Raw genomic sequence first — 13901 nt, 5'->3', positions numbered from 1 at the left:
TTCATGTGAAGATGTATGATCTGTGCATACTGTTATCACCATGAATATATTGGGTATTCACAAATAGGCAGGCACGCAATTGGCCGTGTCTAATTATGTCCAACGTATATGAGAAACAAACTGATATTAAGGGCTTGTTTATATTGTAAGGGCAAACACCCAGCTGTGGGAGGTGGGCTGGGCGACCCACAGTAGTTTCTACAGCCCATAATTGTAAAATGAACTTGCATTCATCACTGTGTCTAAAGAGTTATTATCTGGGGAGGGGAAACAGCTCCCTCCAAATCACCTGGCTGGGTAGTATACAACAGAAAGAAGAACAAAAGCTCAGAGAAGAGTGGGTCTTACCTCTGGTGGGCATTGGAGGCAAAGAAAAGAGCCTCTGCTGGCCAGAGCCCGTACAGCTTACTTTTAAGTTGAACAATAGACTTCTACGAAAATAACTAGTGCCGTAAATGAAGGTTTTAGGAGGACTTCAGTATAGTGTTTGTTAAATCAATCTTTGCTGGTATCTAGACAATCAACCCTTATAAATATTTGTGAAAGTAACTTTTATTAGCCAGGATGTCTACAAAAAGCCAAAGTAACCCCTTCCTGCCATTTGTGTACATTCACACCAGAATCTCTGACTAGAAAGGTAAACTCTTTAGAAGGAATACACCTGACTGAACACAGTTTAATCAAGGAGTTGGGCTGCTGATTGCTCTTAAAGAATAGCTAAAGAGAATTTCTGAAGTGCCTATAAAATTTAATTTGCTAACATCAAAACCAAACGAGGCCGCCACAAACAAAAAATAAGTCAAGATCTATCAAAAAAATAGTCACGAATTATTTTTTTCAGTGCTTATACTACTGGAATTTGGGGTTTCAGCACCATCTCCTGAAGGGTTTACCTTTTGAGTCCCATAGCAGAGCGCTGAGGACCTTGAGCTGTGCATGCTTCTACAGTGCTTTCATTGCTGACCCTGCCTTCACCATCCGGGGTGAGGCAGTTGTCAACAAAGCAACGTGCAGAGCAAAAAAACGAGCCAACAGTAGAGGTCAGCCATGAACTGTAGATTTCCTCTCCAGATTTCTTGCCTGAACAATCCATGCTGTTTACTGTACACCCAGAAAGATCTGGGGCACCTGTGCCAAAACAGCAGTGGATAACAGAAGCGGGAGGAAAGAGAATGAGCTTTCCTTCCCAAAATGAGACAAGGCAAAAATCTGGGTACTAAGAGCACTGCCATGGGAGGGTTGAGGTACAAATGGATAGTAACGCTTGGTTTCTCTGCGAATAACACAGCGCTCCCCTAGCAACTTGCTCCTGTCTGCTAGCTGGTCCAAAAAGGTCAAGATCTCACAGAAAAAAAATACCACCATGAAATAAAAAAGGGAAATAATAAACTCAAGCTAGATGGATTGTTAAAAAAAAACCCCAAACTGAGAACTTTGACAGTGTATGCCCCTGTATCAGCTATGGCTTGGCTTTTGGGGAGTTACCATTGCCACTGGCTGATTTCCACTACCCCTTGGTAAAGTTGTTCGGCATGTTGGCTCATTTGAAAAGGGGAATGTTTCAGTCCCCCTGTATGTTACGGCTGGAACATATGATGCACCAATGTGCTGGGCTACTCGGGTTGCCCCCAGTTTCGTCTGGTCCTGTGCTCAACATTTAAAAATATTTTAAAAGTGGCTACATAAATTAGGTCAGTGCTTCAGCCAAGACAGATTACCTGGATTTTTAAAGCTGAGAATTAACACGGACTAATAAACTGCTGTTTGTTGGGTTATTTGAAAAACAAGCATTTAGTCACTCCTCGCAAATGAGGACACTCTTCAATACCATTCTCCTTTAAATGGAGCTGCCTAAGACATACACTCAATGCAGCAATTGGATTTGAAGTGCAGGGATTTGGACTGAAAGAAATAACCCACGCCTGGCTAGCAGAAAGACACGCTTAAAGTTGCAAATGGGAACCTGACAATGAACAAAATGGATTGAATCTTCTAAGCCCGCTTTCCAACTGTGGTGCCTTATACCTACACCGGGCAGGAGCTCAGGCACCATTTTACTTACTGTCGTGTGTTTGTCAAGCACTAAACACAACGCCCCTCAGCCACGGTTGGTTTTCCCATGTCTAGACAAAAACATCCGGCACCTGAGCCCCCAGCCCTGCATCTCTGCCGGGGATTTAACAGCCATGTGTGCAACACCATTTTGCCCATCTCCCTCCTCCTCCCCAAAACGTGCCCGAAGCCAGATTCCTGGCTAAGGCCAGCAGGGACCGGCCCCGCCCTGGACCCCCACCCCGGCCGCCTTCCCCTCCCGCTGCCCGGCTTGCCCCAGGCGGCGGCTCTCGCGCCCGGGGCGCTCCGCTGCCTTCTGGGCTAATTCGTGCCTTCCACAGCGGCAGCCGCTGCCGACGGCCAAGGGGAAGGGCCGAGCGCTCGGGCTGAGGAGGGGAGGGGAGCCGGGAGGGCAGCTCCGAGGCCCTCCGGGACCTGACGCCCTTCGGCTTTTCGGCCGGCGCGGGCGGGGCGTCTTCCCGCGGCACCCGGGCACGCCGGCTGCCCTGCGGGGGAGCTGGGCGGGCGGGCAGGCAGGGCTGCCTCCCAGCCCCGCCCGGAGCTGCCTTCGCTCTCCGCGACTCCGTCGGGCGGGCGAGGAGGGAGGGAGGGCCGGCACCCCGCGGCCCGCCGCAGCCCAGGCCGCCGCGGGGGGGGGGGGGGGGGCGTCAGCCGGCAGGGCTCGGGGACAGGCCCGGCGGGAGCGGGGAGGGCCGCGGGCGGGCGCGGCTGCCCAGCAGGGGAGGGGGCTGCCCCCGCTCTCGTCTCTAAAACGCCGGTGCCGCTTTGCCCGGCGCGCCGCGTCGCCCCGGCTGCGGTAGGCGCCTGCGAGCGGCTCCGCTCCCTCGCCTCCGGCCCGGGGACGCTCAAGGATTAGGGAAGGGAGGGGAAACCCATCGGGCGGAGGAGGCAGGACGCGGAGGCGGGCCGTCGGCACTCCTCCTCGCCGCCTGAGCCGGCGGCGCCGTAGGGCGAGCTCCGGTGCGGGCGCAGGAAGGGGCCGAGCGGCCGGAGGTCCCCGCGGGGCGCCGGCGGCTCCCAGCGGCCCGGATCCGCGGCTCGGCCCGCGCCGCAGCCCGGCTCGGCGCCCGCCCGCGCCGCTCGGGGCCGGCGGGGCTCGGCGGCGGGAGAAGCGGCTGCTGCTGTCGCCCTCCCTCGCCGCGCTGGGTCTCCCGGAATGGGCCTCCAGGAGCTGGCGGTGTGGCTGCTCGCGGCGGCGGGTCTTGTGCGCGGTGAGTGAACGCCGTGCTCCCGCGGGCTGCCGGCTCCGGGCAGCGCCGGTTCCGCGGGCAGCCGCCGGGAGCCGGGGCGGCGGGAGTGGGGGGGGGGGGGGATGCGGCAGGGGCGGCTGCCCTGGATCCTTCACGGCCCCTCGCCGTCCCCTTCAGCCCCCTGCCCGCGTCTTGCCGCTGCGGCTGGGGGCTGTCCTCTGTCCCGGGCCGCTCTGTGGGCTTGCCAGCGCTGGGAGCTGCTGGGAAGGGACGTGGGAGGTGGACAGAGCAATGGGGATGGGGGAGCAAACTCCGTCAAGGCACTGAAACGGTGGCTGCTTCAGGGCAGAGACGGCGGCTCTTTTTTTTTTTTGGGGGGGGGGGGGGTTAAGGACTAGAAAATAGGGAAGAGGAAAGTCCATCTGGAGTGGGGACAGGGAGGGCTGGCATCCAGAGGACCCTGACCCAGATTTCCTTTCCTTCTGCAACTGCCTCTGCCCCTGGTCTACTCTGCTCCATCCGTGTGGACCTGCTCCCTCTCCCTCCACAGGAAAACGGCAGAATAAAGACCCTCCCTGGATTTGAGGTGTAAAAAGGACAGAAATCCCTGAATATTATCACGTATATTAATGTAGTGCGTATTGTCTCTGCCAGGAACCCTGTACCCCCACTTTATTCATAGCTCTATGAACAGAGGACAAAGCAGAGACTACTTCCCCCAAAGAGTTCTCAATCTGAAGCCGTCTGAGAGCAGGATGCAGCCTAACCTGTGGCCATTTTTCTCCCATTGTCTTGCTGATGCCCTCTGTCGTATCTGTGTTCTGCTTTTCTGGTTATAGCTATGCCAGGACAGGTGTCAAAATACAGGTAGTGTATTTCCTCCTCATCACTTCTTGCTGCTGGACCGAAGGGTGCCTATGTTGACAAAGCATCATTAGCATTTAGAATTTATCACTCCTGGCCAGCCAAGAAATGATCAAAGAGGGAATCCCCCTTCCAGGCTGGGATGAAAAGGAAGAGTGATCTATTTGTGGTAAGATTTTGTTGTAGTAGCTACTGAACTATATGAATTACAGTGGCATTTTTTCTGGGAATGCAGCAGGTAAAATAATAGATACATAATATCTGATAGCAGGAAAAGAACATACGTCCTAGCTTTACTTTCTGATATAGAATCCTAATTATTTATCTATTTATTCCTGTGCTCAAAGAGACCCTGCAAGGAGAGTTCCAGAGGAAGCTTTACAAGGAGCTGCTGAAAAATTACAACCCTCTGGAGAGACCAGTTGCAAATGATTCCCAGCCGCTCACTGTCCATTTCACTCTCAGCCTCATGCAGATCATGGACGTGGTGAGTCTATAACCTTCTAGGAAACTGGTTCTTTAAAAGGGTGGATTTTTCCTTCCTAGAATGGAGATTTGTGATAGCGAAGGAAGACTGCAAGATATTGGAAAGCACAAATAATTCCAGACACAATGTCAAATTTTGACTGCCTTTTTAAAGAAGTAAACTTAAAAGTAAAGTTTGCCTCTTCCTCAGATCTCTTGTCAGTATTTCCCAAACTTCTTAGTATGAAATATTTAAAGTGAAGCTCAAGCTGCATACTTTGACTTTTGAATCCTTAACTGTACTTAGAACCAACAAGAAGTGTAGTCCGGCAGGGGGGATACGTAAAACTAAAGCTGTTGATTTCTGGTGGTCCCTAAAGAGCTTCTTATTTTTGGAGATGGGGGGCGGGGCGAGGAAGGGAGTCTCCTGGCCAAAATCCAAGTTATATTATTTCTTATTTAGATAAGATTGTTACATTCTATATGCTTAAATTTTAGCTGCTCTATTTGCAACCACAGTTGTTTGCTATATCAATAGATACTCCCATGCAGTCCTTGGCAGGCTTGTAAAATGCACTGTAGGATCTTTTGGGTTCAAATACGAGTAATTCAAGCTTCACTCTGTCACAGTGGCACAGAGATCAAACTCTACATATAAATGGGTTTACAGTATTCATTTTTGCTGAATTCAGCTAGCTATGGCCACTAGTAAAGAAGTTAATTACTTAAAATTAGTAGTTAACCTCAAAATGCCATTATCTTTCCTTCGGATGCTTGAAGTTCGAGACACAACAAAATTAAAAAAAAAAAAAAAAAGAAAGATGGGATTATTCTTGACAAGAGGCTTGCTTTCTGTTCTCTTACAAGCTGTCGATTGCCAAAATCCAGACACTGTTCATTTAGTATCTGAAGGTCAGCACGCACACAGACAGAACTCTGCAGGTTTAACTGCTCATAGTTTCTGTGCCGGTTTTTGCAAGTTTTAGATTTATTAGACCTAAGGTGAAAACTAGGATGTGTATTTCCAGTGTGATACTTAGTATTTGTTAAAGTGAGAGTAGGCAGTCGTAGTCAGTGAACTGTTTCAGTGTCAGCGCCACTAAAGCCAACAGGCAAAATATGTCAGTTCTATCCTTGTCTACAGCAGTTGAGTTTTAATATATGTGATATCAACGAGCAGAACGGAAGCTATATGGAGTCATAAATTCTTTGAATGATGGCGAGGGAAGAATATGTGTTATGCAGAGTGCAACAATTTCAAATGGTGCTGGCAGATTGAACTCGATGCAGACTTTGGCTGCACTGCACGGCCACCTGAGAGCTAGGAGAGGACAGCCAGGTATTAGACCAAAACTTTGATGTGAGATAAAAGCCTGTACCAGTGGGCTGATATAACAGATGACACTAACATCCCACTAACTGTATGTGGGCGTGCTTTTGTTATTAATGATGTTTATAATGGGTGGGCTTAGAGATTTTGAAAAAAGGGGATCTCCTTGCGCTGAACAAGAGACAATCAGAGACAACAGAAGCAGCGTAATAGTGAGGAACAACACGAAAGGAATAAATGATACTGTGTTACTAAGGGACGTATTAATTTCATGATTCATCTTCTAACTGGATTCCTTTAGAATGTGTCAAGGTAACACAGAGGCATTCGAAGGGCAGTGGGAGTCATGAGGACAGGGCAGGTCAGAGGAAAGTAAGAGGCTGAAGTGAAGGGAATGAAGGGCAGCATGGGACAGCAGTGCTTCAAAGGTCTGAATGCCTGAAGGTCCCCATCTGGGTTACTGCTGCAGTTATTCTCGCTGGCTCAAACCTTCACAGGTCTCTTGCCATGTACAGCAGGGAATGTGGAGGAGGGCAGAAACAACCACTCGGTTCACGTGGCCCCGTATCATCTGTGTGATGGAGCTTTGGTCTAGCTCCTCTTTCCAGTGCATCAGGCCCCTTAGTGGCTTCTGCAGCAGCTCCTACTGGCTGGAGTCTTCAGTCATAACTATACATTCTCTGTATTTCTGGTTTTAGGTAGATTTTTATCTTTGGTAGTAATAGGCCAATATGTTCAGGAAAGCTTAGCCAGTCTGTTCAAGGCCTGTTCAAACTGAGCACCTGGGCAAAACTCCACATTTTAACGTATCTCTGCAGAACTCAGCATAATACATCGTGCCTCAACTGAATCTTAAACCAGGCTTCAATAAAACCGCTTCCCAACCATGGACTTAGTTTACACTAGGCTGCCTTCTGTAGCTCCCTTTTGGGAAGTGACCTCCTGCTGCAGTATGTGCCTTCTCACAGCTACTGGAGGAGCTTTTGCTTTGGTACAGGACAGTACAGTCCCCTTCAAAGGATTTTTGTACAACTCTCTGTTGTACAACAAATATTCAGGAAACATTTCTGTAGTGCTTTATTTTGATAACCAGGATAAAAACCCTGATGCTGTAGGGTTTTTGTTGTTTGGTTGGTTTTGTTACTGTTAGCACTACACTACATACAATTCATTTCAGAATTATTTCAGAACAGGAGAGCTCGAAAAAGCACTTTGATCCAAAATAAAACAGGGCTCTGAACAGACCAGTTTTTTCCCCAGCTTTCAGAAACTGCAGTTCTGGTGTCATTCTATATAGACACATTTGGCCTGAATATGTTAGGCTAACATGTTTTCAAGTATTAACCACCCTGGGTTTGTTGTATGGCCAAACCCTCCTAGTGATGACACAGCTTACAGAAGCTTACAGCTTCTTTATGTCATCAAAAATGTTTCCTGAATAGAATAAGCTGAATGCAGATGGGACATTTTCCCTTCTTACGTTGCATCTATACTATAAAGGTTTCCTTTGCATTTCTACGAGTTAATAGTGGGGCTGTCTCTTCCCCACACTCCCAACATGGCTATAACCATGTCCTTGACTACTGTATGAACAGTTGGCTGTTGGAGACACAAATGGCTAAAGGCCAGCAGGCAGTCAACTTCACAGAATTAATTTCTTCTGGAGTTGTCAAGTTTAATTAAAAACCATACAAACTGAAGGGCAAATATCCACAGATCACTTGCCAATCTGGGTATAGTCAATGACTGGCAGTCTTGGCTAATAGGATTCAAAAGAGAGTTTTTGATCCTATGTGCCTTTCGAAAACAACCCTGCAAAATCAGTAAGAAGCCATAGTTTTTGTACTGGCAGTTTAGTTACAGCTCATTCTGCTTGCTATAAAACTGACTGCGTTTCTTTCTCAGAAATCTGGGATTGACAGGCAAAGAAAGAAACCAACCATGAAGTAAATTAAGCTTCACACTATAAAACAAATGAGTTTTCTTCATTGTCAACAAGAAGCAAATGCTGGTGGGAATGACAGCTACTTGCAATAACAATTACTGATTTAACAAGCTAGAAACAAAACATGTCACCATCATGCTTTCCTGGAGTTTATATATTCACTTTAATGGCTTCTCGGCTGATACCAGCTGTACTGGGAGTTAGACCTATCCAGAGCAGATCCATGAAATCCCTGCCAGAACAGATTGACCCAGGCTGGACCCTGGCTGCTGCTATTCCTTACTTGAAGTCTCTTCCATTCCACTCTGACTTTGCTGATAGGAGAGGGGAGACATTATATGAAACCTTTTCCAAATACAGTGGATGTTTCCTACCTTACATTTTTAGTTTAGGTTAACCCTTTCCTTCTAAAACTAGCAATTATTCCTACCCTATGCTTGCAGACGTGGTTTTTTTTTTTTCATTGGTATTCCACATTAATATGCATGCTGGTATCAGGACTACATAATGAGGGACCTGTAAGTGTTGATTGCCTGAATTTAGTTTAGTTCACGAGAAAGTAGAGTTAATGAACTGTCTAGTGAGAATGCAAGACGGCATAGTAAATTATACAAAGTGTTGCTAAATGGGAAGCGAAAACAGTGGCAGCGTGAGAAAAATGCAGGTTAGGGACACATGAATGAAGAGGAGAGCTAGGAAACTGGGGGAGTGCTTAGAGAAGAGGGAATGCATGGTAGACCTGAAAGACAGCAAAGGAGTTTGGAAGAAAGGTAGAATTTGGGTGGAAGAGGATGGGGGGCAAAATGGAAAGAAGGAGGTTTGAAAGGAGCGGGCTTAAAAAAAGCTTCTGTGTCAAGTTAATAAGAACTTTCAAGAGAGAGATCCTAGGTATCTTTCAGTTTGCTTTACTCCTGTATTCCTTAATAGAAAAACCACTGCTCTTAAACCTTTGCAAACAATCTTGCAATTATATCATCCTGAAGTGAAAACGAAGTGGAAACAGCTAACTGGCCAGAAGTGCTCTTCAAGGACATTTGAGTTATTAGAATATCAGAAGATGGAATAAGAGGTTTCTTTTGCTTTTCATAATTATTTGTTTCAATTTTCTTGAAATGAGAAATGCCAAGCAATTTGACGAAAGAAATGAAAAATAACCTACTTCCTCTCTGATTTGCTGAAATCTTGTTTCAAAACTCCTTGCAGGAAAGCAATGTATATTGAACAAAGCCTGATAATAAACATCTCTTTGGATCTGAATCAAAGAATGTTTGGAAATATCTGACTTAAGAAAACTAAGCAAAATTTAAGAATAAGCACAGAAAGAAAATCTTAAACACTAAGGGTATCTGCATACCTTAGTGGCAGGAGAGGAAGAAGGGTTAATTGATGGTCATAGTTGATCAAGGTCATAGCTTCAGTACAATGTCAAAAAAATAAGGAATATGATGTAGAGAAGCTAATTTTTCTCTACATCTCACCTCATGGATATCCCACCACCTGAACAAAAAGCTAGTCTTTGGCCTCTGCCTGTCTAGTATTTCAGTGTTGGCATGGAGTATGAACCTAACTTAGGCTTAGGAAAAACTTCCAGCATATGCATTTTTGAGAAACAGATTCTTGAAATACACTGATGTAATTTCCACACTGGATAAAATTACAGCCACCACTTTTTTAACACTAATGGAGGCAAATACCTTCTAACATCCTTATTTTCTCTTGTAACATCCATCCCAATAATAGCATCAGAGGAGAATATTCAGCCACTACCTATTGGTTTAGAACGAACACTAGGAATAGACACAGCAGCAGTGCTGTTCCTACTCTGCTACATCTCATGCAGAATAGTGAATGGCATAGAAAAACAAATATAGTGATCACGAAGGTATGAATTTTGTGCCTAGCCTGACATTTTTACAATAGACATATTTGTATCTACTGTAAGTTAACACAATTAAAAGAAACGCATCTGAGGGAATTCCATCCCTAAAAATCAGAATATGAAACCTTAGAAATTTATGCAAAATGATCATACATTTACACTGAAAATTACTGCTTAGAAACACAGACGTGAAGAACTGGAATACATTGATATATACAGTGATAGTTCAATCTCAATTTTTACTGCTATCTAAACGAGTAGAAGAATCCTACAGTCTTATTTTAGTTTGGAAGGGGCCTCCAGAGGTCATCTAGTCCACCCCCCTGCTCCAGATATGTCTAAATAGATCACGTTACCCAGGACTGCATCCAGTCAAGTACTGAACACTTCCACAGAGAGAGATTCCACAACCTCCCTGGGCAACTTGTTTCAGTATTCAACTATCAGTCATGGTAGACTTGTTTTCCTAACATCTAAGCAGAACTTCCCATGTTCCAACTTGTGAACAAAACTAAAAAACACTTCTAGAAAAATGATGCACCTTTCCTTCTTCAACAAAATTGGGTACACAGCATGAAGATATTTTTGGCAAAGTGTACCAGATTTCTTGACTATTTGCAGCAAGGTATGTATTTTTACTTTAATAAAGCCTTTCTGAATAATGTTCTTAGCAGAAAACTGGAGAATAAGGCCTTGGTAAACCCACATGGCAGAAGTGGTTAGAAAAGCTTAAGAGTAGTTGACAATGGCTCACTTTCAAAATGGTGAGATTTAGTTGCATGGCAAGATTCCCCAGGAACCTATATTGAGTCAGTGTTTTAATTTCATTTCACCTGGAAGATAGAAAAAGTAATATTTTTATTACATTTGCAGATGACATAAGTTTTGGAGGAGTTCAGAGAATACTGAGGGCAAAATTAGAATTTAATGTTGTCTTGTTGTAAAAGTAGAGTAAAAGGACTGGTTTGAACAATTTGATGCATGTTTTTTTCAAAGCCTAAATTATGTGAAATTTTGAGTACTATATTTTAAGAAATATTTGCATGTACTGGAAATAATCCATCCGCTGGAGGCTTTGGTTGTATTGAATGAGTTTAATCTGATGCCTAAGTGCTTTCTTAACTGGAACCAAAGACACGTCAGTACTGCCTCTGTATGAGGGCAGATATTTGTATTATTTTTATCATTCCATCAACTATTGTAGTCACAGTCCAGACTCTCCCTGTACTAGATCATATGTAAACACAGCTGAAAAGATCATCTTTGGTCCAAAACATTTACAAACTCATTATATTTTGCTAGACTAGATTCTTTGAACATCAGAATCATTCATATCATAACTGTCGAAGCATACAAGACAGTGTGAAATACAACTTTATCATAAAAATGCTAAACTTAAGACTAGAAGAATTATTGCATTGGGATCAGACCAATGGTTTTCTGATATTAATTTTCATTAATATGCCCTCTTAGATTTTTCTAAGGAATTTCAGCAATTTTACTCTGCAGCTGTTGAAAACATTACTGTATTCTGGGGCTTTCTGGTTTGAATCTAGAATTTATACCAACTTTCTATGTGGAACTCGGGGCACCATTTTGTGAGTGTCCTAAGCTGATCTCAGCACTCTGCTGCTGAAAGAGATGATCCCACTAACTTCTGGCCTCATTTTCCTACCCCTTTGGCTTGCGCCAGTGCCTCTGGGACTGAGCAGTTAGCTGTGTCAATTTTTTGAGTAGTCAGTTTTCTAGATGACCTGTACTTACTTTAGATTTAGATTAGCTTAAACTGCTCACAAACCTCTACCCATGATTCTTCTTCACTTAAAATCTGTCATATATTTAGCAAAAAACCAAGCTAGTTCCATCTCTATCTGAGCCAAGTTGCTAAACTTGGGAGAATGTTGCATCAATACTATCTTAGCTTGTGACTTCTGTAGCAAGACTTACGGTAACAAACATTTTGGTGGGTATGAATCTGTCCATTTTGGTCAACTCTGATCATAATTTTTTTTTTTTTTTTACTAGCAGAAGAATCAACACTTAATAATTTATTTAAGAAAGTTGAATTTAGTTATTTATCTGCATGAATATTCAAGTTGTTACTTATGTTGCGTAACACCATTTAGTCAGGAATCTTTCATGGCTCCTCCAGACATTTACTAGCTAATTAAATCATTTACTACACAACAGTTTTTGCTTATTTTCCAGTTTCTCCTGTTTCTTTTTTTACTTTCTAGTTAGGGAAAAGAAAAGTGCTGAATAGTTGTTTGTATGTAGTGAGCAGCAGCAGAATCTCAAGAGAAATCCTGTTCCTTTAGGCTGTTCAATTCACTTGTGCAGACCAAAGGAAAAATGAAAGCATGCAAACTTTCTTATGTTTATCTGAACTCAGTCAAAGTTTGCTCATCCTACATTGCCCTTGGTTACTTGTACGACTTAGATTTATATATTCAAGGGCTTTCGTCCTTGTTTCATTTTACACAGTGTAAGTGATACAGTTGACTTCAATGACTTACATACAGTGCTTAGCAAAGCCTCTGCGTAAGAATCTGCAACTCAGTATTTGCAATGAAATACCCTGGACACACTGGGCAACATAGTAATATGAAATACCTTGAAATTTTAAAAAGAAAATTATGCTGTCATTCAAAGAAGTCGAACAGCTTCTGTAAAGAAACAGACTATAAAACAAATATCTCCCCCCACCAAAAAAAAAAAAAAAAAAAAAAAAAAAAAATTAAATCTGGAAAGACGAATAAAACAACCAAATCAAGAGGCTTGCTGAGAAATGGTGCTAAAGTTCCTAAGCTGTTTATCAAACCTCAGCAGCCTCTTTGCAAACAATGGTTGTGGCAGAAGCTCATCAAGTCTGCATTATTTGTTTAATCTTTAGCATTCATTTGTGTACATTAGAAAAAGTCTCTCCAAGCTTTATTCTCCTCTCACTTTGCTGCTTGATCTTTACTCTTTCCATGCTAAAGGGAGAAACTTTGCACTTTCATATTGCAGCCATTTCCATTCTACCATGATTTAATTCTGAGAGTTTAGAAAACTGGAACAGTGCTGGGATATGCTTTGTGATATTTTTAGTTAGTTTAATACCTATGAAAATTACTGGATTATAACAGAAAACAGGGTATTCTGCTTCCCCATGAAATATGAAGAACAGATGTTTTCAAATAACAGTCTAAAATATTCTGATAATCGATCTATTTAAACAAGCAGACAACACTGCTCCCTACCGTACTGAGGTGAGATGCTGGTACACTAAGAGAAACTGCAACCTTTTTCTGTGATATTTGTCCATTTTTCCTGTGCTTCTAAGTATCTTCTGGCTTTTTTGACTATTTTTTCCTTCAGCATCTTTCTTTTACCTAGTGTTCTCAAGCAGTGTTAGATCTGGAAAGATATTTTAAACACAGTCTGTATTCTGTAGGATGGAATGGGAAGCAATGAATTTACACTAATTTAAGGCATTTTGCAGGAAGGAATAAAGGACTGACTAAAGGCTATAAAAAAACCTCTTGACAATAGTTAACTGGAGGACATAGAGATGTTCCTTCTATATGAAAATCAGAACTTCTGTTCTGCTTTCTGGTTCCACAGGAGAGGTCTTTGGAATTGTAATACAAATCAGTTGGGGTTTTTCTGTTTGTTTTTTAATATAAGTAAAGCAAAGCAGTTTCTCTAACATTTTCCTCATCCTTTACGATATAAATAATCAGCACGAATCACAGAAGCTCAGTACTTCATTTCTTTGTTTTCTAACTACATTGGTATGGATGCTCCATTAACTTAAAAAGTGAGTAGACGTCTACTGGTATGCCACTTGTGATGAAGAAGGTTTGCATCCTTACTGTGAAAAGTATGGTTAAGGTCCTAGAAAACAGATTCTGTTGTGATGGATTGCTGTAGAGCACAGGGACCAGAATATAAAGCTTTCACATTTTACACAGGACCTCTTACAAGAACAACAGAATTTGCAAAGTCACATCATCTAGTAATTATTACTAGTCCTCAGTAATCAGCTAATAAAACAAAATTACAGCACAAGACATAATTTCTGGGAGTCAGGTCTGGCTAGCTAATACTTGTTCTTATACAAAGCTTTTAATTCACAGAAGTTTGGGGACTGAAATGAATATACTCCCTGTA

The 13901-nt window shown here is 43.3% G+C and overlaps 1 protein-coding gene across 2 annotated transcripts in view; it reads left to right on the top strand.

The window, feature by feature from the left end:
• The first annotated feature begins 2747 nt into the window (after window positions 1–2747).
• CHRFAM7A (CHRNA7 (exons 5-10) and FAM7A (exons A-E) fusion) overlaps window positions 2748–13901 on the top strand; it is a 45912-nt gene continuing 34758 nt past the window's right edge. For both annotated transcript variants that reach the window (XR_003923547.2, XM_030015390.2), the window contains exons 1-2: window positions 2748–3284; window positions 4475–4614. Coding sequence is in view for 1 of the 2 variants with exons in the window: in XM_030015390.2 (XP_029871250.1) it covers window positions 3230–3284; window positions 4475–4614 (195 nt within the window). In the remaining variant the exon portion in view is untranslated. The remainder of the gene's footprint in view (window positions 3285–4474; window positions 4615–13901) is intronic.

The sequence above is a fragment of the Aquila chrysaetos genome, chromosome 5, assembly GCF_900496995.4.
Source record: "Aquila chrysaetos chrysaetos chromosome 5, bAquChr1.4, whole genome shotgun sequence".
In the NCBI taxonomy this organism is placed as follows: Eukaryota; Metazoa; Chordata; class Aves; order Accipitriformes; family Accipitridae; genus Aquila; species Aquila chrysaetos.
Note: the sequence above shows the minus strand (reverse complement) of the source record. Positions and strands in the feature narration are given on the sequence as shown.